This window comes from Sciurus vulgaris (assembly GCF_902686455.1).
Source record: "Sciurus vulgaris genome assembly, chromosome: 2".
Taxonomy (NCBI): domain Eukaryota; kingdom Metazoa; phylum Chordata; class Mammalia; order Rodentia; family Sciuridae; genus Sciurus; species Sciurus vulgaris.
Window position 1 is genome coordinate 122,820,053 of NC_136462.1, and position 26,814 is coordinate 122,846,866.

A 26,814-nucleotide genomic window follows, 5' to 3' on the forward strand; every position below is an offset into this window, starting at 1 on the left:
GAGTTTTCCTTAGGTCTGATCTCACTTGCCATCTTTCAGTGATTTCTGATACCTTTTACTCCACAGACTTATCTGTTTTGTTTTTCAGGGTGGTTATGGACTTACTTAATTTTATGTCTTTTATCGTTTTTTTAAAATTTATTTTTATTGTAAACAAATGGGATACATGTTGTTCTGTTTGTACATGGAGTAACAGCATACCATTTGCGTAATTGTACATTTACATGGGGTAATGATGTTTGATTCATTGTTATTTTTTCCTTCCCCCCACCGCTCCCACCCCTCTTTTCCCTCTATACAGTCCCTCCTTCCTCCATTCTTGTCCCCCTCCCACCCCCCATTAAGTGTTATTATCCTCTTATCACTGAGATCATTTGTCTTTTGGATTTTTGAGATTGGCTTATCTCACTTAGCATGATATCCTCCAATTTCATCTATTTGCCTGCGAATGCCATAATTTTATCATTCTTTATAGCTGAGTAATATTCCATTGTATATACATACCACAGTTTCTTTATCCATTCACCAATTGAAGGACATCTAGGTTGGTTCCACAATCTGGCTATTGTGAATTTAGCAGCTATGAACATTGATGTGGCTGTATCTCTGTAGTATGCTGATTTTAAGTCCTTGGGGTATAGGCCGAGGAGTGGGATAGCTGAGTCAAATGGTGGGTCCATTCCAAGTTTTCTGAAGAATCTCCACACTGTTTTCCAGAGTGGCTACACTAATTTGCGGCCCCACCAGCAATGTATGAGTGTGCCTTTTTCCCCACAACCTCGCCAACACCTACTATTGATTGTATTCTTGATAATCGCCATTCTAATTGGGGTGAGATGGAATCTTAGTGTAGTTTTGATTTGCATTTCTCTTATTACTAAAGATGGTGAACATTTTTGCATATGTTTGTTGATTGCTTGTAGATCTTCTTCTGTGAAGTGTCTATTCATTTCCTTAGCCCATTTGTTGACTGGACTATTTGAATTCTTGGAGTAGAGTTTTTTGAGTTCTTTATAGATTCTGGAGATTAGTGCTCTATCTGAAGTATGATTGGAAAAATATCCTCCCACTCTGTAGGCTCTCTCTTTGCATTGCTGATAGTTTCCTTTGCTGAGAGAAAGCTATTTTAGTTTGAATCTATTCCAGTTGTTGATTCTTCTTCTATTTCCTGTGCTATGGGAGTCCTGTTAAGGAAGTCTGATCCTAAGCCAACAAGGTGAAGATTTGGACCTACTTTTTCTTCTATAAGATGCAAGGTCTCTGGTTTGATTTCGAGGTCCTTGATCCATTGTGAGTTGACTTTTGGGCAGGGTGAGAGATAGGGGTTTAGTTTCATTCTGTTCCATGTGGATTTCCAGTTTCCCAGCACCATTTGTTGAAGAGGCTATCTTTTCTCCATTGCATATTTTTGGCACCTTTGTCTAGTATGAGAAAATTGTATTTATTTGGGTTTGTGTCCATGTCCTCTATTCTGTACCACTGATCTACCTGTCTATTTTGGTGCCAATACCATGCCATTTGTTACTATTGCTTTGTAGTATAGTTGAAGTTCTGGTATTGTGATACCCCTGCCTCATGCTTCCTGCTAAGGATTGTTTTAGCTATTCTGGGTTTCTTATTCTTTCAGATGAATTTCAAGATTGCTTGGCTCTATTTCTGTAAGGTACATCATTGGGATTTTAATTAGAATTGCATTGAATCTGTATAGCACTTTTGGTAGTATGGCCATTTTCACAATATTAATTCTGCCTACCCAAGAACATGGGAGCTCTTTTCCATCTTCTAAGGTCTTCCTCAATTTCTTTCTTCAATGTTTTTTAGTTTTCATTGTAGAGATCTTTCACCTCTTTGGTTAGATTGATGCCCAAGCATTTTATTTATTTATTTTTTTTTTTGAGGCTATTGCAAGTGGAGTTGGTTTCCTCATTTCCTGTTCAGCTGTTTCGTCGCTTGCATATAAAAATGCTTTAGATTTATGTATGTTGATTTTATAGCCTGCTGTTTTGCTGAATTCATTGATGAGGTCTAGAAGTTTTCTGGAGGAGGTTTTTGGATCCTCTAAATATAGAATCCTGTCATCAGCAAACAGTGACAGCTTTAGTTCCTCTTTTCCTATTCATATCCCTTTAATTTCTTTAGTCTGCCTAATTGCTCTGGCTAGAGTTTCGAGGACAATGTTGAATAGAAGTGGAGAAAGAGGACATCCCTGTCTTGTTCTCGTTTTTAAAGGGAATGGTTTCAGTTTTTCTCCATTAAGAATGATGTTGGCCATGGGCTTAGCATAAATAGCCTTTACAATATTCAGGTATATTCCTACTATCCCTGTTTTTTCTAGTGTTTTGAGCATGAAGGATGTTGTATTTTGTCGAATCCTTTTTCTGCATCAATTGAAATAACCATATGATTCTTATCCTTAAGTCTATAGACATGATGGATTACGTTTATTGGTTTATGGATGTTAAACCATTCTTGCATTCCAGGGATGAACCCCACTTGATCGTGGTGCACAATTTTCTTAATATGTTTTTGGATACGGTTTGCCAATATTTTGTTAAACATCTTTACATCTATGTTCATCAAGGATATTGGTCTAAAATTTTCTTTCCTTGATGTGTCTTTTCCTGGTTTGGGTATGAGGGTGATATTAGCTTCATAGAATGAGTTCGGTAGGGTACCCTCTTTTTCTATTTCCTGGAATACTTTGAGAAGTATTGGAATGAGTTCTTCTTTGAAGGTCTTGTAGAACTCGGCTGACAATCCATCTGGTTCTGGGCTTTTCTTGGATGGTAGGTTTTTAATGGCTTCTTCTATTTCATTGCTTGATATTGATCTGTTTGAATTGTGTATGGCCTCCTGGTTCAGTTTGGGAGGAGCATATGTCTCTAGAAATTTGGCAATGTCTTTGGTAGATTCTATTTGTTGGAATACAGATTTTCAAAGTAGCTTCTAATTATGTATCTCAGTGGTGTCTGTCGTGATATTTCCTTTTTCATCACAAATTTTAGTAATTTGAGTCTTCTCTCTCCTTCTCTTTGTTAGTGTGTCTAAGGGTTTGTCTATTTTGTTTACTTTCTCAAAGAACCAACTTTTTGTTTTGTCAATTTTTTGAATTGTTTCTTTTGTTTCAAATTCATTGATTTCAGCTCTCATTTTAATTATTTCCTGTCTTCTACTACTTTTGCTGTTATTCTGTTCTTCTTTTTCTAGGGCTTTGAGCTGTAATGTTAGGTCATTTAGTTGTTGACTTTTCATTCTTTTCTGGAATGCACTCCATGCAATGAATTTTCCTCTTAGTACCGCTTTCATAGTGTCCCAGAAATTTTGGTATGCTGTATCTTCATTCTCATTGACCTCTAAGAAATTTTTTATCTCCTCCCTGATGTTTTCTGTTATCCATGTTTCATTCAATAGCACATTATTTAGTGTCCAGGTGTTGGAGTAATTTGTGTTTTTTATTTTGTCATTGATTTCTACTCTTAGTCCATTATGATCTGATAGAATACAAGGCAGTATCTCTATTTTTTTGCATTTCCTAAGGGCTGCTTTGTGGCATAACACATGGTCTATTTTTGAGAAAGTTCTATGTGCTGCTGAGAAGAAAGTGAATCTGCTCGTTGATGGATGGAATATTCTATATATGTCTATTAAGTCTAGGTTATTGATTGTGTTATTGAGATCTATGGTTTCTTTGGTTGGATTTTCTTTGGAAGATCTATCTAGTGGTGACAGTGGTGCTTTAAAGTCACCCAGAATTATTGTGTTGTGGTCTATGTGATTCCTGAAATTGAGAAGGATTTGTTTGATATACAGGGATGCACCATTGTTTGGGGCATAAATATTTACTATCGTTATGTCTTCCTGATTTATGGTTCCCTTAAGCAGTATGAAATGTCCTTCTTTATCCCTTCTGACTAACTTGGCTTGAAGTCCACTTTATCTGATATAAGGATGGAAACCCCCGCTTTTTCACTGAGTCCGTGTGCGTGGTAGGTTTTTTCCCATCCTTTCACCTTTAGTCTGTGCATGTCTTTTTCTATGAGATGAGTCTCTTGCAGGCAGCATGTTGTTGGGTCTTTCTTTTCAATCCATTCTTCCAGTCTGTGTCTTTTGATTGATGAGTTTAGGCCATTAACGTTCAGGGTTATTATTGAGATATGATTTGTATTCTCAGTCATTTGGCTTATTTTTGGTTTTTAAGTCAGCTTGGTTTCTCCTTTGAGTGGTTTTTCTCTAAGGTAGTTCCTCCCTTTGCTGACCTCTATTGTTGTTTTTCATTTCCTCTTCATGGAATATTTTGTTGAGAACATTCTGCAGTGCAGGCTTTCTAATTGTAAATTCTTTTAACTTTTGTTTATCATGGAAGGATTTTATTTCATCTTCAAATCTGAAGGTTAGTTTTGCTGGGTATAGGATTCTTGGTTGGCAACCTTCTTTCAGAGCTTGAAATATGTTGTTCCAGGCCCTTCTATTTTAGAGTCTGGGTTGAGAAGTCTGCTGCTATCCGTATTGGTCTCCCCCTGTATGTAATCTGATGCTTTTCTCTCGCAGCCTTCAAAATCCTATCTTTATTTAGAATGTTATTCATTTTCATTATAATGTGCTTTGGTGTACATCTGTTGTGATTCTGTGCATTTGGTGTTCTGTAAGCCTCTTGTATTTGATTTTCCATTTCATTCTTCGGGCTTGTGAAATTTTCTGATATTATTTCATTGAGTAGGTTGTTCATTCCTTTGGTTTGTATCTCTGTGCCTTCCTCAATCCCAATAATTCTTAAATTTGATCTTTTCATGATGTCCTATAGTTCTTGGAGATTCTGTTCATGATTTCTTACCTTCTCTGTTTGGGCAACTTTATTTTCAACATTAAATATTTTGTCTTCATTGTCTGAGGTTCTGTCTTCCAAGTGGTCTAGTCTTTTGGTGATGCTTTCAATTGAGTTTTTTATTTGGTTTATTGTCTACTTCATTTAGGATTTCCATTTGGTTTTTTTTTTTTTTTTTTTTTTGAGAATCTCTATGTCTTTTTTGAAATGATCTTTTGCTTTCTGCAGGTGCTCTTTCAGCTTATTGGTATTATCATTCATTGCCTGCATTTGCTCTCTTATCTCATCCTTTGCTTTGCGAATCGTCTTAATCATGCATAATCTGAGGTCCTTTTCTTACATTTCTTCTAACATACTGTCATTGGATTCTATTACTATAGACTCTAGATTTGTTTGGATCATTTTCTTCCCTTATTTTTTTATGTTGTTCATGTATCTTCCCCTCTAGCAGTGCAGATCTGGGGTACTGCAGATTTCCCCCATAGGCTTATAGTGGCCCTATAGGTTTCCAAAACCCTTTCTTTAAGGAGAGATCAATATTAACAGTGCCCAATTCAGACACTATACAATCCTAGACCAAATAGCCCCTATGAGGACAATAAGAAAATTGTCATAATAAACAGAATGAGTTAAAATATTATCTTTGGTAAAACAAACATATTTGCAATAAGGTCTGCAGTTTCTAATGGAGGACAAAGAGGATGCTGAGGGATGTAGAATATGGCTGTTAATTGTATAAGAAAAGAATATACAGAAGTTCTAGAAAATAGAAAGGATGGGACTGTAATCAAAAGAAATCGGATGTTAGCATGCAAAAAAGGGAGAAAGAGACTCTGAAGGAACAGGTAAACAAAAGGAAAAGAGAGCAAGGAAAGTAAAGAAATAAAAACTTAATTTTTTTAAAAAAGGAGAAAAAAAATCTACTGTATAGCAGTCATATACTAATTAAACCTCCCAGTGTTCAGTAGCCTGGTGCTTGAGAGGTACCTGACATTGAGCTTCAAGCCTTCAGCAGGCCTCTCAGGATGGGCTTTGCCCCACCTAAAGATCAGAGCTAAGGCTTCCAGGATTATCCAAGATGGCCGCTCTGGCTTCAAAATGTGTTGGCAAATGGGGAGCTGCAGCTAAGGGTGTGGACTTGGTCAGCTGGAGGTCCTGGAAGCGGGATGGGGTTGGTCAGGCAGGGTCCTGGAGGTTTGGTGTGTTTGGTGTGGTTGTGGGATCCTGGAGACCGGGTGCAATCAGTCGGTCTGGGGTCCCGGTGATAGGGCGCAGTCAGTTGGTCTGGGGGTCCTGGTGGCAGGGAGCAGTCAGTCGCTGCGAGGGCCCCAGAGGCAGGGAGTGATTGGTCGGGCTGAGGGATCCTGGAGACGGGGCTCAGTCAGTCCGGCCAGGGGTCCTACAGGGCCTGGCTGTTGTCTCAAAATGGCAGCAGCCACGTGTAATCAAGCCTGCAGGTACTGTGACAGAGAACTTCCAGGCAACAGCAGGCAGCTGGTGCTCCACTGGCGGTCGGCGATCAGTTTGCTGACTGTTGTCGGAAGATCGGGAGTTGAACCTTGTGCTTTGGGTGATGGATAGGTGAAAGGCAGGCGAGGGACAGGCGAGAGGCAGGCAAATGGCGGATGATAGGCGCCTGACAGTGAGCAATCTGCACTTGAAAAAGGCATCGATATGCTGGCAGACTGCAGGACATCACAGCAGACAAATGGGGTAAACACCAGGGAATCGATAAGCAGCAAAAACTGCCTCACAAAGAACCATATCCTCTGCTTGAAACTGGAGTTAAGGAGCGACAAGGAACGCAGCCTCCCTCTAGTCCGCCATCTTGGATCCTTTCTTTTTATCATTTTTAACATATATGGTGAGAGTGAAAGTTGTTTTGTCCCCCGCATTGACTGGGGTTGGGGAGCAAATATTTAAAAAACCTTATTGAAATTTACTTTTTATTTCTGCCAGATATTGTGCTTTATGTTGTGTTGGTCTGAATGGTTACTGAAGGTAGAAAGCAGAAAAGTTTGAAGATTGCCTCTATGTTCCCTATTTAGGCAATAATTTTATCACTGTTTATGGGGAAAAAAACACTATACTTACAGTAAGTGAAACTTTGAGAGATCATTATAATTTCTGTAACAATGAAACTATTAAGTACTTCTCAGCCTTTTTGTAGCTGTCCAATTCCTACCTCCCATTCCATTTTGATCTAATACAAGCTTTCTTTTCTACTTCAACCAAATACCTCTTGTTAAGGAGCATAATAATGTCCTCATGGCTTAGTCAGTGGTCAGTTGTGCATACTCATTTTGTGCAGGCATTTTGAAGTATATGATACAGTTGATCTACTCTTGCTCATCTTTAAATATTTTCTTCACTTGACTTTTGGGTGCTACTTGTGTAAATTATCTATTGATTTACTCAAGTGGGGATGGAGGATCCTAGATGGCCTCATTCATACCTGACAGTTGATGTTTGTCATTGCTTGTCCAAAGCAGATTACTTAGCCAAGTCCTGAGTCAGTGTAGGAACAGACTGTACAAGTGATGGCTACCAAGACATAATTCTTGGAGGGTCTTTAATAGTGTATTATAGAACTTCTGCTGGATTCTTCTGTTACTTGATGAGTTGCTCTATTTTTGTGTCTTTCACATAGTTCCTTCTCATCTCCTTAATCATGAATAGCAGACATGCTCTTGTCTGAGAATTCAGTTAGGTAATTATTTCTTTGGTAATTTAAGTTTCATGGCTTTAAATGTCTGTGCATTGATAGATTTTAAATAGGTATCTCCAATCCAGACCACCTCCCAAACTTTGGACTCACATGTCCAATTTCTAATTAGCATTTTTACCTGGACCTACCACTAAACATGTACAAAGTGAAACCCTTGAAATTTGCTCCCAAACGTTATCCCTCATAATCATGTTCATTTTAGGAAATTGCAGGTCCATACTTAAAGTTGAGACCAAAATCTTTGGAGTCATCCTCTTTTTCACACTGTACTTCGAATTCATCAACTAATTCTTCTAGTTCTACCTTCAAAATATATCCAGAATTTGACCACTGTTTTCTCCCTCCAAAATAGCTACTCTAACCTCCCTTCATCTCTCATCTGGATTATTGTACTATATTTCTAATTAACCTCAGCACTTCTTTCCTTTCTCACTATTATCTGTTCCCCACAGGACAATAAGGGTGTTCTTTTAAGGGAAAAATGGCAGTAATGACAGGAACATAATTTTTTAATATCTACAAGTCTCACATAGAAGCTAAATAATTAAGAAAATAACCCCCACTCCCAAAAAAGAAAATTTAAAAACCCATTGCAGTCTTTACAACAAATGGAGATTACCAGGTGTCTATAAAATCCAAAGGCAAGAGGATGGGAGCAAATGGCCACAAGATCTACATGGTATTGGCATCACAGTGACAGAAAGCAGAGAAAAGCAAGTGAACTGACATAAGTAGGGATCGGAGGACCCCCAAATAATTAACATGTTTTCACTGGAAGGTGCAGGGGTCCAGTTTAACAAAAGCAGTTGAACCTTATTCTCAATTAGGTCCTTCAGGAAAGACTCAGGTAAAAAATATTCCCTTAGTTCTTGCTTTTTCATAATTTTATGTCCTCAAACATTTTTTGTTCAGTTACAAACCTTTTTTCTTAAATCTTAAATATTCTTAGAGTATCTTCTGCCAAATTTTGCTATGAACTTAAATCTTCTCCAAAAAATAGAGGTCATTGGAGAAAAAAAAAATTGAGGAAATGATCTGCAGGCCACCAAAATAAGAGACATGAAAATAAGGACTGACAGTGAACATTGAATTTGCACTTTCTTGTAGAATTATAAAATTAATTGATTGCCTGAAGGAAGAGAATATGTATAAAATGGTTGTTTCACAAATAGTTTAATACTGTCACTATAAGAAAAAGGTTGAGGAGAATGGGGAAAACATATACTGAAAAATAATCATTCTCTGTGACCCAGTGATGATATTATTAGTAATGTTCTTCTTAAACTGTTTGGCATGTAATATGGAATAATGTAAAGGAGATGATGGAGACTTGCATTCTTTCATTCCCTGGGACCTTGAGAACCTGAATTCTCAGTCCAGAAGAATAGAGGTAGATTTAACACTAGAGATCAGGTTAAATCCCTATAGGTTTGATTTTGAAGATACTTTATCTTTTTAAAAATTACCTTTGGAAAATCATATGAAACCAGCTTCTTATTTTGAAACTAGCAAAGAAGGGGAAAGAATAAAACAATTTCCTTGTCTTTCCTGTGTGAACTGGGTAACTAAATAGGACATGAAATTTCTCTTAACAGAATTATTCTAGGCAATCAATGAAAACAACCCTTTCTCTCCCTCCAGTTATCTGTCTTCCTTTCAGAAAAACTCAGTCCAGAAGCCATTAGGTAAGGCAGCAGTGGCTCAGTGGTGTATCATCCTGATTAGGGTGAGAAGGACATGGTGGCATGGTGTGGAGCCTCAGAGTCCCAGGAAGGGAAAAGGGAGCTTTCGTGATGGTAGGGTACTCTGGTCTGATATGGGCAGTCAAAGCAAAATGAGTAAGGCCTTTTTATGGAAGGTGTCCTGACAGGACCATAAGAGCCCAGTCAAAGAGGGTAGCCTGGCAAAGGGTACCAAAACTCAAATGGAGTGAGAAACATGAAATAGCTCAAAACGAGCAGTCAGAACATGAGCAGGGAAAATAACTTTCTTGTAGAAACAAAGATGGAAGTTGGACAAATTGGTAAATATGTTAAGAAGGGTAAAGGGCAAGATGCTTGCTGCTTATGGGAGTTAAAAATATAGCCAGAAAGAATAAAAAAGCGCTATGATATTGAATTGGAATCAGGGGTATCAGTGTTAACTTGTATTTTCTAATATATATAGATAAATACAGGGGTGTGTGTGTATGTATTATGCATACCTTCTCCAGGTGTTTCCACTGAGAGTGAGGGCCTAGAATCAGGATATGTGATAGCATTGAGCACATCTGGCATACCCATCTAAGTGTGGGGATTGGATGGTTTTATAAAAAGGGAAAGATGATTCCTTTTGCCAACAAGAAGAAATGTTGGCAAGCAAAAACACAATGTGACCGCTGTAGAAGGCAATATATATGTGCACTGTTTTTTGCCCCTCCTGTGAAGAAAACATTAAAAGGTATTTTGTTTCTTAAGCTTTTATATTTAGACATATAGGTATAAGCATATTGTTTAAAAATATAAAGGGAGCTAATAGTCATAAGTTCATATACTGTATTTTCTAAATAAAAGGAATGAAAAAAATTAATGAATTTACATCTTCCTATCACACTAAAGAACTATGTTAGTTCCTAGAGTAGCCTCAGTCTCCTTTAATGCACTTTTACAAATCTTCCAAATGATCCTAGTGGAATTCCCGATAGAGTTGTTAGGATTTGTACAAGTTTTGAGAAGAAAATATCTGATCTTCAAACATTCTCCACGAAGCTGTTTACCTGACAGAGATTTCTCATGGTCTAGGTAAGAAGTTAGGAAGCTTCTACTTATTCTTTTCATGCTAAAAAAATGATCTAGACCTAACCCAAATAACAATTTCTGTGTTAAAAAATCCCCTCTCTAGACAACTCCCTTTCTTTCTCTAGGGGAAAATGTAACTTTCAGCTTGACCTCTACCACACTCTATAGTTAGTTACTATGCACCAAAATCTAATGTTTTGCTTTTCTTGAGAGAGCTATATTATTTATGGAACTTTGTGGAGGCAGGGAATGAGACGGGTGTTTAGTTCATGTTTCCAAAGCATCCTCTTGATTTGGCATTCTTTCTTGAAGGTAGGTTCATGTGAACCCCAGATTTTATTTAGCTGGGGGTGAAATATAAGCCTCTTTTATTCTGTGAATTAAAATGGTCCTTGTGCTTCTCTAAGTACTCCTGGTTCTCAGTGGAATCTGAGCATTCTCAGTCAGAATACCCTAGATTGTGTTGCTATGGGCAGATATTTAGTTACATAGTGTGCAGACTTTATTCAGCCAAAAGCTGAAGTGGCTACTTATCTATCCCACAATGAAGTTTGATGCCAGTATTGTTCCAAATGGTAAGATCAGTAACTTTAATCAGGATGGGACTCTTGCCCACATTTGATTAGAAGGGAAAAGAAGTGTGTTACTATTATTTTTTGTATTCCTTTTATTCCCTTTTGTTAGATTGAGACCTCCTCTTAAAGAATAGTAATAGTAGTAATAGTTGACCATTTATTGAATGTCTACTTTAATGCATGGCACTAGGTATTAACTCTGATCTTCAAGAGCTCTGAAAGAACACACACACACAATTTCCCCCCCACCCCACCCCCCAACTTTTGCAGTGAAGAAACTGAGATGCAGAGAAGTTGAATAACCTCCCAGGTTTTATACACATGGAATATGCTGAAGGCAAAATTCATATGTAGGTGCTTCTAGTTTTAGAGTTTGAATTATTTCTTTAACTTAAGAAAGTAAACTTCATATGGATAACTTAAGCTTACACTGGGGTTCACTAGTGCCATTTTGAGCTGTGGTTGCTCTTTCATTCTTTGATAAATTTTTAAACTTTACATAAATTTTTGAATGTATTTGTATCCTAGAAAGTTATTCATTTGTGAATAAAACTTCTTTATTTGAATTAACCAATAAGGTATAGAGACAAAAGCATGAGATTTTAACATGAAATACTTAGCTTTTGAATCCCAGTAGTACCTTTTGCCAACTGTGTGACCTTGGAAGAGCCACCTGATTTCTCTGAGCTTCTGTTTCTTCATTGAGATAATATTAATTGCCAGTGTAATTGAGGGGCTAAAACAAAATCATGTACATGAAAGTATTTTGTAACTTTTGAGGTTATGGATGTTATTAAGATTAAAGAATACATTTCTTACCTGGACCATTCATTCATTAAATATCTATTGAGCACACTTCTGTTCAGGTAGCATGTTAGGTTGTAAGAATATAGTAGTGAATAGGTAGAGAAGGACCCTCTCTAGTGAAGTTTATAACCCTGCTTCTACATTATCCAGTGCAGTGACCTCTGGCCACTTATTACTATATAAATTATTAAAATTGCTCTGTGAATATAGCTCAGTGGCAGAGTTCTTGCATAGTGTGGGCAAGGCCATAGATTTGATTCCTAGCATTGCAAATAAATAAATAAATAAAATTAAGTGCAATTTAAAATTCAGTTCTTAAGTCACACTAACCATATTTCAAGTGTTTAATAGCCACAGAGTAGTTAACAGCTCTCATGTTGGACAGTGGAAATAAAGAACATTTCTGTCATTGTAGAAAACTTTGCATGGAAGAAATACACATTAAACAACTAATTAGAAAAGTATTCAGTTGACTTGTTATGAGTGCTTAGAAGGAATATTTAGATCGTAGAAAGTAAATATTTGTGCTAGGAACTGAAGCTGAAAAGGTAATTTGAGGTTGGGGAAAACCTTTCTAGAGGAGGAAATGAAGGGCATTTCCAAAGACCCAAAGCAGGAAGAAGAGGAATTGAGATACAGAAAAAAACAGATGCATTGCAGAGCTTCTGTGAAGGCATTAGCGGTACTGAGGATGATGGGCCCTCCCTGAATTGTAATAAGAGAAAAATAAAATGCAGATAGGCCTACAGATTTTACGCAAGAAAGCAAGGGTTTTCTCTTTCCCATAGCTTCCATTTTTCATGTGTGAAATGTAAGATTTTAAAGCAAAAGAAAGAAAGGGTGAAATTTTGAAGAGAGTAGGTGGCGTTCTGAAGAGAGCAAGTTTGTGGAGACTGAGCAGATTAGAAATATTTAATGAGATCGTGAATCAGTAGTCATCACCTTCTGTGTGCTATGCGTTTTTCTCAGAATCAGAAATGGAAAAAACTGGTGGATGCTTTTATTAATCCAGCTAAATAAATTAATGCATGCAGGGCACTGAGAATGGCACCTGGACCGTAGGAAGAGCTAAATACATGTTGTTACTGTCACTGGGGGGTTTATAATAAGAATAACAAATGGAACGACAGGGAATGTAAAACATTTGTAAGAAAATGTTTATAGTGATGTCCTGTGAAATCTACATATTCAAAAATTGAAGACAGACATTAGGGGAAAAGTTGAAGTGGTGTCTTGGAGAGCACTAGGTAATTGTCAGGGGATGCTCAAGCAAATAACTAGAAAATAAGAAAAGATTTCTCAGTGAGGTGTATGAAACCAAAGTATGGGCTACCAATAAGTACTGCCATGGTCACATCACCGAGGAATCTTACAATCTAGATAACGTGATATTTCTCAGTGTAAAGTAACACTAAGCTGCCTATAAATGGGAACATGGAAAGTTCAACCTTTTGAGAGTTTACAGTGCTTTTAATATCCAAACCTTCCTTGAACATTTAAATCAAAATATGAAGATCTGGGTGGGCATGGTGGTGCACCTAGGGAGACTGTGGACTGTGAGGACTGTGAGTTCAAAGCCAGCCTCAACAACTTAGTGAGGCCCTAAGCAACCCAGCAAGACCCTGTCTCTAAATAAAATATAAATAAGTTACATATATGTGTATATAAAATGAATGGAACTAGAGAACATCATACTAAGTGAAATAAACTGGATACAGAAAGTCAAGGGTTGAATGTTTCCTCTTATATGTGGAATCTGGAGAGAAATAATAAAAAGGGAGAGAAATGAGACAATAGAGTAGAGGAAGGAAACGGAGGGGAAGAGGGAAGGGATGGGAAAGTGGAGGCAGCACAAAATGGAATTGACTGAATTATGCTATATACATGTATGACTATATCACAGTGAATCTCACTTTTATGTGTAATTATAGGAATTATGCTCAGTGGTTAAGTGCCCCTAGATTCAATCCCCCATCCCCCCCACAAAAAAAGAAAACCTATTTCTTTTCATATTTTATATATATAAATATATTTTATATATGTATTTATATAAAATATATATAAATATTTATATATATTTATAAATATATATATTTATATATATATTTATATATATAAATTATTATTATATATATTATATATATTTATAAATATATATATATTTATATATAAATATATTTTTTATAAAAGTATATATATATATTGCTGAGGATCAAACCCAGGGCCTCACACATGTCAGGCAAGTGCTCTACCAGTGAGCCACATCTCCAACCCTCATTTTCTTTCTTTTTTTATGCTTTTATTAGTACATTGTAGTTACACCTAAAAGTGATGTTCATTGTGATATGTATACATATATACACACACACACAAACATAATTTTCTCCATTTCATTCCCCAGTACTTCCCATTTTCCTCCTCTGATCTCCTTCCTCTCCTCCTACTATTTATTTACTTTTTAAATATTGGTACATTATAATTACACATTGTCCTTTCTATTTTCATGAGGTCCCCATTCTTTTTATTTCTCTCTAGCTTCTGCACACACACATGAGAGAAAACATTCAACCCTTGACTTTCTGTATCTGGCTTATTTCATTTAGCATTAGGTTCTCTACTTCCATCAATTCAACAGCAAATGGCATAGTTTTGTTTTTCTTCATGTCTGAGTAGAACTCCATTATTTATATACAGCACATTTTATTTATCTCTTCATCTGTTGACACACACCTAGGTTGGTCCCTTAACTTGGTTATTAGGAACTAAGCTGCTATAAACATTGGAAAGCAGTTCTCACTATAGTATGCTGATTTTTGAATAAATACCAAGAAATGGAATAACTGGGTCATGTGGTGTTTCCATTTCCAGTCTTTTGATTTTAAGATTTTCATAGTAGTTGTACTAATTTGCAGTCACAGTAACAATATTTAAGTGTTCCTTTCTCCCTGTATCTTCTCTAGCATTTGTTATTATTTATATTCTTGATGTTTGCCATTCTAAGTGGGGTGAGATGAATTCTCAGTGTAGTTTTGATTTGCATTTCCCTGATTGCTAAGGATGTTGAATATTTTCTCATATTTGTTGGCCATTTGCATTTCTTCTTTTGAGAAATGTTTAGTTCTTTTGCACAATTATTGATTGGGTTATTTGCTTTTATTTGCTAAGTTTTTTTTTTTTTTTAGTTCTTTTTTTGTTCTAGATATGACTCCTTTGTCAGAAGAGTAGCTAGAAAAGATTTTCTCCCATCTTTATACTCCCTTTTCATGCTGTTTCCTTTGCTGTGCAGAAGGTTTTTAATTCGTAGTCTTTCTACTTACTGATTGATTCTTGGTTTTATTTTCTGAGCTTTAGGAGAGTTACTAAGGAAGTTGTTGCCTGAGCTTGTATGTTGGAGTGTGGACCCTATGTTTTCTTTTACAGTAATTGCAAAGTTTCTGTGTGAATTCCTGTCTTTGATTCACTTTGAAGTTGACTGTCATCATCCAGCTTCATTGTACATATGGATATCCAGTTTTCCTGCACCATCTGTTAAAAAGGCCATCTTTTTCCTTCAATGTGTTTTTGACACCATTGTCAAGGATGAGATGACTGTATCTCTGTGGATTTATCTCAGTGTCTTCTGTTCTTTTGTATTGGTCTCCACTGTCTGTTCTTATGCCAATATCATGCTGTTTTTGTTACTTTAGGTCTGTAATATAATTTCAGGTGTGGTATTGTGATGCCTCCAGCCTCATTCTTAACGTCTCAGAATGACTTTGACTATTCTGGGTATTTTACTTTTCTACATGAATTTTAAGACTGTTTTTCCTTATTCTGTGAAGAATGTCATTGACATTTGGATGGGAATTGCATTGAATCTAGGTTGGGTTTGGTAGTGTGATCATTTTGACAAAATTAATCCTGCCTATCTAAGAACATTGTAGGTCTTTCCATCTTCTAATGTCCCCTTCAGTTCTTATACTCTTTCTGTTTCATGATCATCTTACCTTCTTCTATGCCCAAATCTTTAATTTGAGGACCACATAGAAATTGGTGGCATCAGTTACTCTAGCTAATACTATGTAATAATACTGTCTTCTACATATGTTTTGACCCAAAAGGAGTAGATTGGGGTTCTCGTATGTAAAGTAATACCAACTTATGTGATACCAGTCAGTTTTTTCGATACTTCAGGTGTTCTTTGCAGCAGTTTCAAATCATACCAAAAAGTAACTTTTACTTCAAATGTTTAGGAAAATGAAGTGTACATAGTCTAAAAATGAAATATGTACTCTCTCTAATTCATTTATGTCATTCTTTCATTTTGTATTGAAGGCTTCAGCGATTAGCCAAAGATCTTCTAAAACAACTGCAAGTTCAAGACAGTGGCTCATGGGCAAACAATAAGGTTTCTGCTTTGGATCGGACGCTTGGGGAGATCGCTAGAATATTGGAAAAAGAGGTATGCAACTAACCTCTGGCTTTTGAATTTTAATCTTTGTGGTCCTTTCTCACTATGACAGAACATAAGGCAAAAACTCAATAAATGCCTTCTGTTTTTTCAGAAGCTGATCAACAACTGGTAGATGTTTTTTACTTTTGTTTTTAGGTGTTTTCAGTTTTAATTAAAGACCTCTTTAACTTAGGATTTTTCAGTCAGTTTTTGTTTTTGTTTTTGTTTTTAACCACACAAATAAGTCAAATTATTTAATCAGGAATAACAGTTATAAAGATCTATAATTTTATGACAAAATATAAAATTTTGAGTTAAATAGCTAATAAATCGCAACCAGATTCCGCAAACCACCAGTTTCCTCTGTTTGCAACAGAAGATTTGACAGTTTTCTTTAATAACTTGGGAGTTTTTAATGTTTCAGTGACAGTTAAAAACTCTTATTTTTAAAGTCATTTATTATTCACAGTAGGAGAGTGCTAAATGTATAAAGAAGAGATAAAACTTCCTATAATATCAGCCATTGACTTTTTATTGTATTTTCTTCTAATTTTGTACATTTTTATATTGACCAACTTTATCAAAAATATTATCCCATGTCTTTACAAATTCTTTGTAACTGAATGAATGTATCAAAACTGAAGTAATTTAAATAACACTTAGGTGGTTTCTTATTTTCTATTTAAAGTAATGGCGATCTTTGTTTATTACCTGCAGATTTTTTTTTGGTTTTGTTTTGCGGTTTAAAATTTATTATGTAGGGCTGGGGAGATAGCTCAGTCGGTAGAGTGCTTGCCTTACAAGCACAAGGCCGTGGGTTCGATCCCCAGCACCGTAAAAATAAATAAATAAAATTTATTATGTAGATAATATATACAGAAGTATATAATAATAAAATAGCATAAATACAGGAACAGCAGTGTACTCATTACCCAACTTAAGAGTTAGATTATTGCCAGTACAGTTAATAGTTTTCCGTGTGCTCCTTACTCACCCATCCCCCTACATCCTGTGTAGTAAACTGTACAGAATTAAAGGTGTATCATTTCCTTGTTTTTAAAAAATAGCTTAACTACTTTATCATATAAATTTGTTCTTAAATTATGTAATATTTAGATTTGGTTTTGATGTTTTTAAAATTTCATACCATAAGACTTTTAAGTCAAAAAAGGTATGGTTCTGAGGTTTGACTTTTTGGTTTTTTTTTTTTTTTTGTGGTGCTAGGGATTGAATCCAGGGCCTCATGCATGCTATGCAAGCACTCTTATCACTGAGGTACATCCCAGAGGGTCTAGGTTTTTGTTTGTTTTTTTTTTAACTTATAATTATAGCCGTTTTTTATTCATTTTCTCTATTGTTATGAATACTTAATTATTAATACAACATTTTATCCATTAGCCTGACACTGAAATCACCTAGAAGATTTGAAATTTGTATTTATTTTTTATTTATATAGTTTTTATAATTTTTATTGGCACATTAAAATTTACATCATAATAGGATTTGTTTTTATATATCCATACATGTATGTAACATAATTTGGTCCTTCCCTAGTAGTTCTCCTTTCCTCTCCCTCCCTATCTCCTTCCTCTTCTTCACTAGTCTCCCTTCTATTTTCATGAGATCCCCACTTTTTTCCTCTTATTTCTCTCTAGCTTCCACATTTGAGAGAAGGTATAAGCCTTGATTTTCTGAGTTTGGCTGCTTTCACTTAATATAGGAGCATTTATATTTCTGACAAGTCCTCATGTAATGTTAATGATCCTGATCCAAGGAACATACTTAGAGAATCACTGCTGTAGGCTAGGGCATAAGCCTCAGGGTGAAATTGCTGGGTTCTTAGACATATGAATGACCAACTTAAAAAAACCGTGCTCACCTGCAGTTTGGCATCAGACAATACAATCCTCTGTAGGAACTGAAAGCAAGATATGCATTTGTGGCATCATGGGAGAGCCATATTAACTTAATTCTATAAAACACATCCCTTTCAGGATGTCAGAAAATTCATAAACTGATATTTGGCAGACGTGTTAGATGGGAGTCTTTAGAAATTTGATGTGCCAGGAAAAATTCTAATCCTTCTCAAAATTAGTGTATAGAAATTATTTTCATAAAGAATAAAGGGTACTTAATACTTCAAATTACAAGGTAGTTGCTTGAAGATACATCCACTATGTATACCTAATCTCAAGGATATTGTTTTTGATTGAATTATTCACAGGATATTTAAGGAAAGAGTAAAATGACCTGTATAAGAACATATACAGTATGAAAATGTAAGTAAGGTTATTTCATTCACAAAGGGGCAATTTACTGGAATACCACTGATTCTGTATAATTTCAGGGAGAAAAATGTAGCCTGGCTCCCAGTTTAAATGGTCTGTGTCAGGAACCTTGCTATAAAGCTGTCCTCAGAGTATACACCGCTAAGACCACCTAAGAGTTTTTAGCTTACCCACAATAAGGTCCTTTAGCTACTTTTATAACTAACATCCTTTTCACCTGGCCAAGACATACTTTATGAAGACTTCTATTCTGTAGAGTTTTACTGACATTTCAGTATAATTCAGCTGATGATATTTATGATTTCAGTCTAGGAATTATAAATAACCATTCCTTTTTGTTTGGAAAACTGCCTGGAGTAACAGAATCATTAAAACCTTAGCCAAGTACCTAGTGAAAGATTTGAAGACAGCCTAGAAGTGACACAAGGTAGGACTGGTGGAACTTGGGCAAGCACTCAGAGAAGAATGGTGAGAAATGAATCTTGAGGTCTTTCTCCACTTATACCTCAAAACACTGGTACTATTATTGCTCTAAAATTTTTTTCCTTAGATAATTTTTCTGAGGTTCTGAGAGCTTCTTTAGAGCTAACAGATTGGACTTGTGATGCACAAAATCTTTTTTGTAATGGAAGGGCTCGAGAAAAGGAGAAGACCTGAGTTTGTAGTACTTAGGTGTCTGCGGACCCTGCTGACTTTCTTGGGTTCTCTGATTCCATTTAGAAATTAAAATATTGTAAGCTTTGTTGCATGTATTACACTTTTTAAAATTTCAGCCACTCCTGTTTTTAGATATTTGATTGGTAGAGGGTATTTGTTTACCTCAGATCTTCCAGGAAAAACATCTAAAACTGCTGGTAGGGATATTTTCTTAAAAGCATCAAAGAAGAGTCTGTTTAGTTCTTTTGCCCATTTATTGATTAGGTTATTTGTTTTATTTGGTGCTAAGTTTAGACACTTCTCCAAAGAAGAAATACAGACCAATTATGGAATTGCAATTATGGAAATGTAAATTAAAACTTTATTGAGACTTCATCTCTCTCCAGTCAGAATGGCAGTTATCGAGAATACAAATAACAGGGGCTAGGGCTGTGACTCAGTGGCAGAGCGCTTGCGTAACACACATGGGTTTGATCCCTAGCACCACATTAAAATAGACAAATAAAATAAAGGCATGCTGTCCATCTACAACTACAAAAAAAAATTTTTAAATACAGATAATGATAAATGTTGGTGGGGATGTGGGAAAAAGATCTACTCATACATGGTTGGTGGTACTGCAAATTAGTGCAACCACTTTGGAAAGCAGTATGGAGCTTTATTAGAAAAACTGGGAGTGGAAACAACACGTGACCCAGCTGTCTCACTCCTTTGGGTATATCTAAAAGATTTAAGGGGAGGTTTCAAGATGGCGGCCTAGAGGGTGTGGCTGCATTTCATGTTGCTCCAGGACTCAGGATTCAAAAGAGGAGATATTGAGACACTTGGGACCAACTCAAAGCAGCCGGGTGACTCTCTCCCGTTGGGGAGGCGTCCCGGATGGGACGGTGGTCCCAGAACGCAGGAAACTTTGTGAAGTAGAGCTGCCGGCGAGACGCCCCTCCTCCCGCTGGAGCAGTGAACTCGGACAACTGGGAGCGCCATAAAGGAGGCCGCTCGGCACAGCGCTGGGACTCGGAGCAACCACTGGGGCTCCGGCGGCTGCCCAGGGGAGGAGTGGCGAGGAGAGCTGTGTGGACTCAGGACACCGGGGCCTGCCCTGAGGAGGAGGAGGAGGAGCGTGGCCGCTTGGATTTGGAGTGACTGCACCAGAGCTACAGGCGGTTGCCAGAGGAGAAGCCGCGCGGCAAGCAGTTTGGACTCAGAACGACTGCTTCTGAACACCGGGGCCTGCCCTGAGGACGACGAGGAAGAGAAGCGTGGCCACTTGGATTCAGAGTGACTACACCAGAGCTACAGGCGGTTGCCAGAGGAGGGGCTGCGTGGCGAGCTGTTTGGACTCAGACCACTTCTGAACACCGGGGCCTGCCCGGAGGAGTAGGAGGAGGAGGAGCGCGGCGGGTCGTTTGGACTCGCAGTGACTGCATTAGCGCTCCAGGCGGCTGCTCAGAGGAGAAGGCGAGTGGTGAGTTGTTTGGACTTAAAGTGACAGCTCCTGAACACAGGGGGGCTGCCTGGAGGAGAAGCGTGGTGGGTCGCTTGGTCTTGAGTGGCCGCACCAGAGCTCCGGGCGGTTGCCCAGAGGACTCGTGCAGCGGATCACGTGGATTCAGAACCACTCAGAGCGACCGCTCCTGAACACCCGGGGGGTTATCTGGAGAAGGAGGAGGAACGGGGAGGGTCACTTCGACTCGGAGTGATTGATTGCCCAGGGCTACGGGTGGTTGGTGGGAGGTGGAGGCACGCAGTGAGTTTCTTGGACTCCTAGTGACCGCACCGGAATACTGGGCGGCTGTCTGGAGGAAGAGGAGTGTGGCAGGTCTCTGGGACTCAGAGCGATTGTACGGGGCCCCAGGTGGCTGCTCAGAGGAGGGGCCGCATAGCCAGGCGATTAGGTGCAGAGCAGGGTCCCAGGATCTAGGAGGCTTCTTGGTGGAAGAGCCGCACAGAGATAGGCTTAAGGCGGAGCGAAGGTTCCAGGCCTGTGGGCAGATTCTCTGAGGAGGGGCAGCCTAAGGAGATTCATCTGCGAAGGGTGAGGCTCCCAGGCCCAGGAGGTAGGGCCGGGCCCCTGGGAACGTTGCAGAGGAAAGCAGCCCAGCCCAGGCGGTAGCTGTAAATTGAGGGGAACCTCTAGGAGGGACTGACCAGCGAGACCTCCCCACCGGGTGAGTCTTCCCTGCCAGGTGAGGTTTCCCCACAAGGACGGTAAAACCAGACTCAGGCCCAAACAGGCCTTGCCTCAGCCCGCAGCCTAGGTCCCCTTTGGATGACCATTGGTCAACAAGTGGAGGCACCTCTGCCCACTAGCAGGGATTATACCCCACCTGAAGGCCACCACTCCTAGAGAGGCAGCTTCCTTGTGGAGCACCGCATTATCAACTTCCTCCAAGACTTCAGCCTACTGAAGGCTAAGGGGGGATATATATAGAAATCTTCAGGGACATTGTAAGTCAATAGAGGAAATCTGCAATATCTCAGCAGTCCACTGATACCTGAACAATATGAGAAAACAAGGAAAGAAAATGCTGCAAACAAATCTAGATGTTACATCAATAAAACCCAATGACAGCATGGCAGAAGAAATGACAGAAAAGGAGTTCAGAATGTACATAATTAAAATGATCAGAGAAGCAAATGATGAGATGAAAGAGCAAATGCATGCACTGAATGATGAGATGAAAGAGCAAATGCAAGCATTGAATGATCGCACCAATCGACAATTAAAAGAGCAAATACAGGAAGCAAAAGATCATTTCAATAAAGAGTTAGAGATATTGAAAAAAAGCCAAACAGAAATCCTTGACATGAAGGAAACAATAAACCAAATTAAGAACTCCATAGAAAGCATATCCAATAGGATAGAACACCTGGAAGACAGAACCTCAGACATTGAAGACAAAATGTTTAACCTTGAAAACAAAGTTGAACAAACAGAGAAGATGGTAAGAAATCATGAACAGAATCTATGAGAACTATGGGATATCATGAAAAGGCCAAATTTAAGAATTATTGGGACTGAGGAAGGCCTAGAGAAACAAGCCAATGGAATGAAGAATTTATTCAATGAAATAATATCAGAAAATTTCCCAAATCTGATGAATGAAATGGAAAATCAAGTTCAAGAGGCTTATAGGACTCCAAATACACAAAATTACAACAGACCCACACCAAGGCACATTATAATGAAAATACCGAACATACAAAATAAAGACAGAATTTTAAAGGCGATGAGAGAAAAGAACCAAATTACATTCAGGGGGAAACCAATACGGATATCAGCAGATTTTTCAATCCAGACCCTAAAAGCTAGAAGGGCCTGGAACAACATTTTTCAAGCCCTGAAAGAAAATGGATGCCAACCAAGAATCTTATACCCAGCAAAACTTACCTTCAAATTTGATGATGAAATAAAATCCTTCCATGATAAACAAAAGCTAAAAGAATTTACAAAAAGAAAGCCAGCATTACAGAACATTCTCAGCAAAATATTCCATGAGGAAGAGATGAAAAACAAAGAAGCAAATCAGCAAAGGGAGGAATTATCCTAAAGGAATTGTCAAATAAAGGAGGAAACAAGTTGCGTCAAACAAATAAATAAATAAAATTTAAAAAATGAACCAAATGACCGGGAAACCAAATCATATCTCTATAATAAACCTGAATGTGAATGGCCTGAATTCATCAATCAAAAGACATCGACTGGAAGATTGGATTAAAAAGAAAGATCCAACAATATGTTACCTGCAAGAGACTCACCTCATAGAAAAAGATACCCATAGACTAAAGGTGAAAGGATGGGGAAAAACATACCATGCACATGGACTCAGCAAAAAAGCTGGAGTATCCATCCTCATTTCCGATAATGTGGACTTCAAGCCAAAGTTAGTCAGAAGGGATAAAGAAGGTCATTTCATACTGCTTAAGGGAAGCATAAATCAGCAAGATATAACAATCATAAACATCTATGCCCCAAACAGTGGCTCATCTATGTATGTCAAACAAATCCTTCTCAATTTCAGAAACCAAATAGACCACAACACAATAATACTAGGTGATTTTAACACGCCGCTCTCACCACTGGACAGATCTTCCAGACAAAAATTGAACAAAGAAACCATAGATCTCAACAACACAATCAATAATTTAGACTTAACGGACATTTATAGAATATACCATCCAACCAAGAGCAAATACACTTTCTTCTCAGCAGCACATGGATCCTTCTCTAAAATAGACCATATATTATGCCACAAAGCTAATGTTAGCAAATACAAGAAGGTAGAGACTGGTATATATATAGAATGGAATATTACTCAGCCATAAAGAATGATAAAATTATGGCATTTGCAGGCAAATGGATGAAATTGGAGAATATCATGCTAAGTGAGATAAGCCAATCTCAAAAAGCCAAAGGACGAATGATATCGCTAATAAGTGGAGGATGACACATAATGGGGGGGAGGGAAGGGTTAGTGTTAGGGTTAGAGTTAGGGTTAGGGAGGGGGGCAAGTATGGAGAAAGGAAGTACTGTATAGAGGGTAAAGAGGTGTGGGAGGGGTGGGGGGAAGGGAAAAAATAACAGAATGAATCAAACAACATTACTCTATGTAAATTTATGATTACACAAATGGTATGCCTTTATGCCATGTACAAGCAGAGAAACAACATGTATCCCATTTGTTTACAATAAAAAAAAATAAAAATAAAAATAAAAAAATAAAAAATAAATAAAAAAATAAAAGATTTAAAATCAGCATACTACAGTGATAGCCATTTCAGTGTTTATAACAGAGCAGTTCACAATAGCCAAACTGTGGAACAAACCCTTCAATAGATGAATTAATAAAGAAAATGTGAGACACACATACACACACACACAATGGAGTATTACTGAGCCATAAAGAAAAAAAAAATTATGGCATTTGCCAGTAAATGGATGGAATAGGAGACTATCATGCTACGTGAAACAAGCCAGTCCCCAAAAGTCAAAGGTTGACTGTTTTCTGATAGCAGAAGCTAATCCAAAATGAGGTCGGGAAGGATTAAAAAAATGGAAGAAAGAGCAGTAGAGTAGATGAAGGGTAATGAAGCGGAGGGAAGAGCAATGGATAAGGAAAGAATAGTGAGTAAATCTGACCTAGTTTTCCTAAGTCTATATATAAATATACCACAGTGAATCTCACCATCATTTTTATCCACAAGACAATAATTTTAAAATATATATATGTAATCTAAACTTATCAGAGCAAGCATTCAGCCTTTGTTTTTCCTGGGATGGCTTATTTCACTTAGCACAATATTCTTCAGTTCCATCCATTATCTGCAAATGCGATAATATTATTATTCTTTATAGTTGAATAATATTCCATTGTGGGGTATGAAAAATGGTAGAATGAGACAGTCATCATTACCCTGTGTACATGTATGATTACACAAATGGTATGAATCTACATTGTGTACCACCATAGAAACAAAATGATGGTACCCCATTTGTGTACAATGAATCAAAATAAATAAATAAATAAATAAATAAATAAATAATAAATGTATATGTAAATAGCAGGAAGATAAGTAGAGGGAAGGGATTGAATGAGAACAAATTAAATTCCACGCTTTTATAATTTTTCAGAACAAATTCTAATGTTACATATAACTGAAAAGAACCAATGAAAAAAAAAGCATCAGAGAGCTAAGAAAAAATTAAAGAATTACTACATCAAACAAAAGACAAGAATTTAGAAAGTTGTACTTACAACTGAATGCTCTATGAACATTTGCCAGACTGCAAATGTGGCTTATGGTGTGCAAGCCTTATGGGGCAAAGAGACAAAAGTGAAAGCTGAATGAGGTCTAATAGAAGGTTTTTCCAGTTTTTTATCCATAAAGATTAGACCACAATAGCCTACTCCTTCATGTAATCTTGAACCTTCTCTTCCATCCTATGTGACTATGAAGAAAGCATCTTGGTACAGTGCCTAAAGTATAACCTAATCCAACCCTGAAGTAGATTGGCAGTCCAAATTCACATCACCTTCTTTATTTCAAATGGTGAGTTGAGTTTGAAGTAATACCAGATGGATTAGTGATGTTCTTAGGAACCTGATAAAAGGAAATATAAATCCTTCATTTTTACCCTCCGATAATTTCCATTAGATAATTTTAGAAGGACAAGTAGCTTCAATCAAACACACACATACAAACATACTCAGACAAGTAAATGAATCACAATGAGTAAGAACAAATAGAAACTAAAACTGTAGACTTTGTAGTTACTAGTAACAGATTATAAAACAGTGTTTGCTATCTTTTAAGGAAGTAAAAGACAACTTTGAAAATATCTACAAGAATGGATTTAGTAGTAATGACAAAGTAGGTAATTCAGAGCTATCTTCTCACTGGTGTCAATTAATGAAGCTAGACAAAATATAAATTGGAACTGAATGCTAACCCAGCAGTGAATTACTGGGCCAGGATCCAGGAATTTGGCATTTGGGAGCCCATTGCAATTAGTGAGTCAAAAGAAATGGATGAGAGGTTAAATAGTATTTTTTACATTGTTGTAGAACTGATGGGGAAAAATTTTGGAATCTAGGACTGTCTCTGGTAGGATCTGCGGGGAAAACCTCATGTTTGGGCTTAGGATATTAAAGGGATGCTCAAGGAAAGAGGGTAGACAGGAAGTACAGCACTCGTTGCACAGACAGCCCCTCAGCTTCAAATCATCAGGGTGTCTGGGAAAATCCCAACTATTGAAAAAATATTTTAATAATCTTGAACCATTTGTACACCAGGCACTTAACAGAAACAACTGGAAATTTTACTCTGAAGAAAACCAACATCAACTTAAGTCTCAAATTATTTAAAACTTTTTTCAAATGCAGCATTTGGCACAGTAAGGTAATTAGGCCTATAAAGGAGCAAAACAACATGAATAAAAAAAGAAACAGACCTACAGAGGCTCCAGAATTCTGCTTACCATGTTCCAGAATGTATTTTTACTTTTTAAAAGGTATGTAGCACATTTGAGAGTAAATGGACTTTTGAGAACTGGACATTGATATAATCAAAATTAAGAAAACAGTAGATGATATAACAGCAGAATAAACCAGCTGAAGAGAGAATCATTGTACTGGAAAATAGATCGTAAGGAAGAATTCAGACTGAATTTGGAGGGAAAAAAAGGGAAAATACAGAACATAGTGTGAAAGGAAATAATGCATAATTTATATATTTATATATAATCATAATCCCAGAAGAAGATACTACAGTAGAAACAGTCTTTTTTATTTTATTATTATTTTTGTGTGTGTGCTTAAATACTTTATTTATCTATCAATTTATTTATTTTTGATACCAGGGATTGAACCCAGGGATACGTAACCACTAAGCCACATCCCCATCTTGCTTTATTTTTTGAGACAGGGTCTTGCTAAGTTTCTTAGGGCCTCACTAAGTTGCTGAGGCTGCTTTTGAAATTGCCATCCTCCTGAGTCAACTTCTGGAATTGTTGGGATTATAGGCATGCACTAGGGTGCCCAGCTAGAAACAGACATTGAAGTGTTGTTATTAAGAAGTTTTCAATACTTTATAAATCAGTCCACAGATTCAAGAAGCACAGCGAAGCCTATTGAAGATTATATTAAAACGAAAGAAAATCACATTACAAGGCATTCATGAGCTTATTCAGAATTTCTAGATAGAATTTTAGCAAAGTAAATCACATAA

At 37.2% G+C, this 26,814-nt stretch overlaps 1 protein-coding gene across 8 annotated transcripts in view; it reads left to right on the forward strand.

Moving 5' to 3' along the window:
* SCAPER (S-phase cyclin A associated protein in the ER) overlaps positions 1-26,814 on the forward strand; it is a 470,315-nt gene that overhangs the window by 232,997 nt on the left and 210,504 nt on the right. For all 8 annotated transcript variants that reach the window (XM_079128857.1, XM_079128859.1, XM_079128858.1 and 5 more), the window contains one exon: positions 16,024-16,150. In XM_079128857.1, the coding sequence (XP_078984983.1) occupies positions 16,024-16,150 (127 nt within the window). The remainder of the gene's footprint in view (positions 1-16,023; positions 16,151-26,814) is intronic.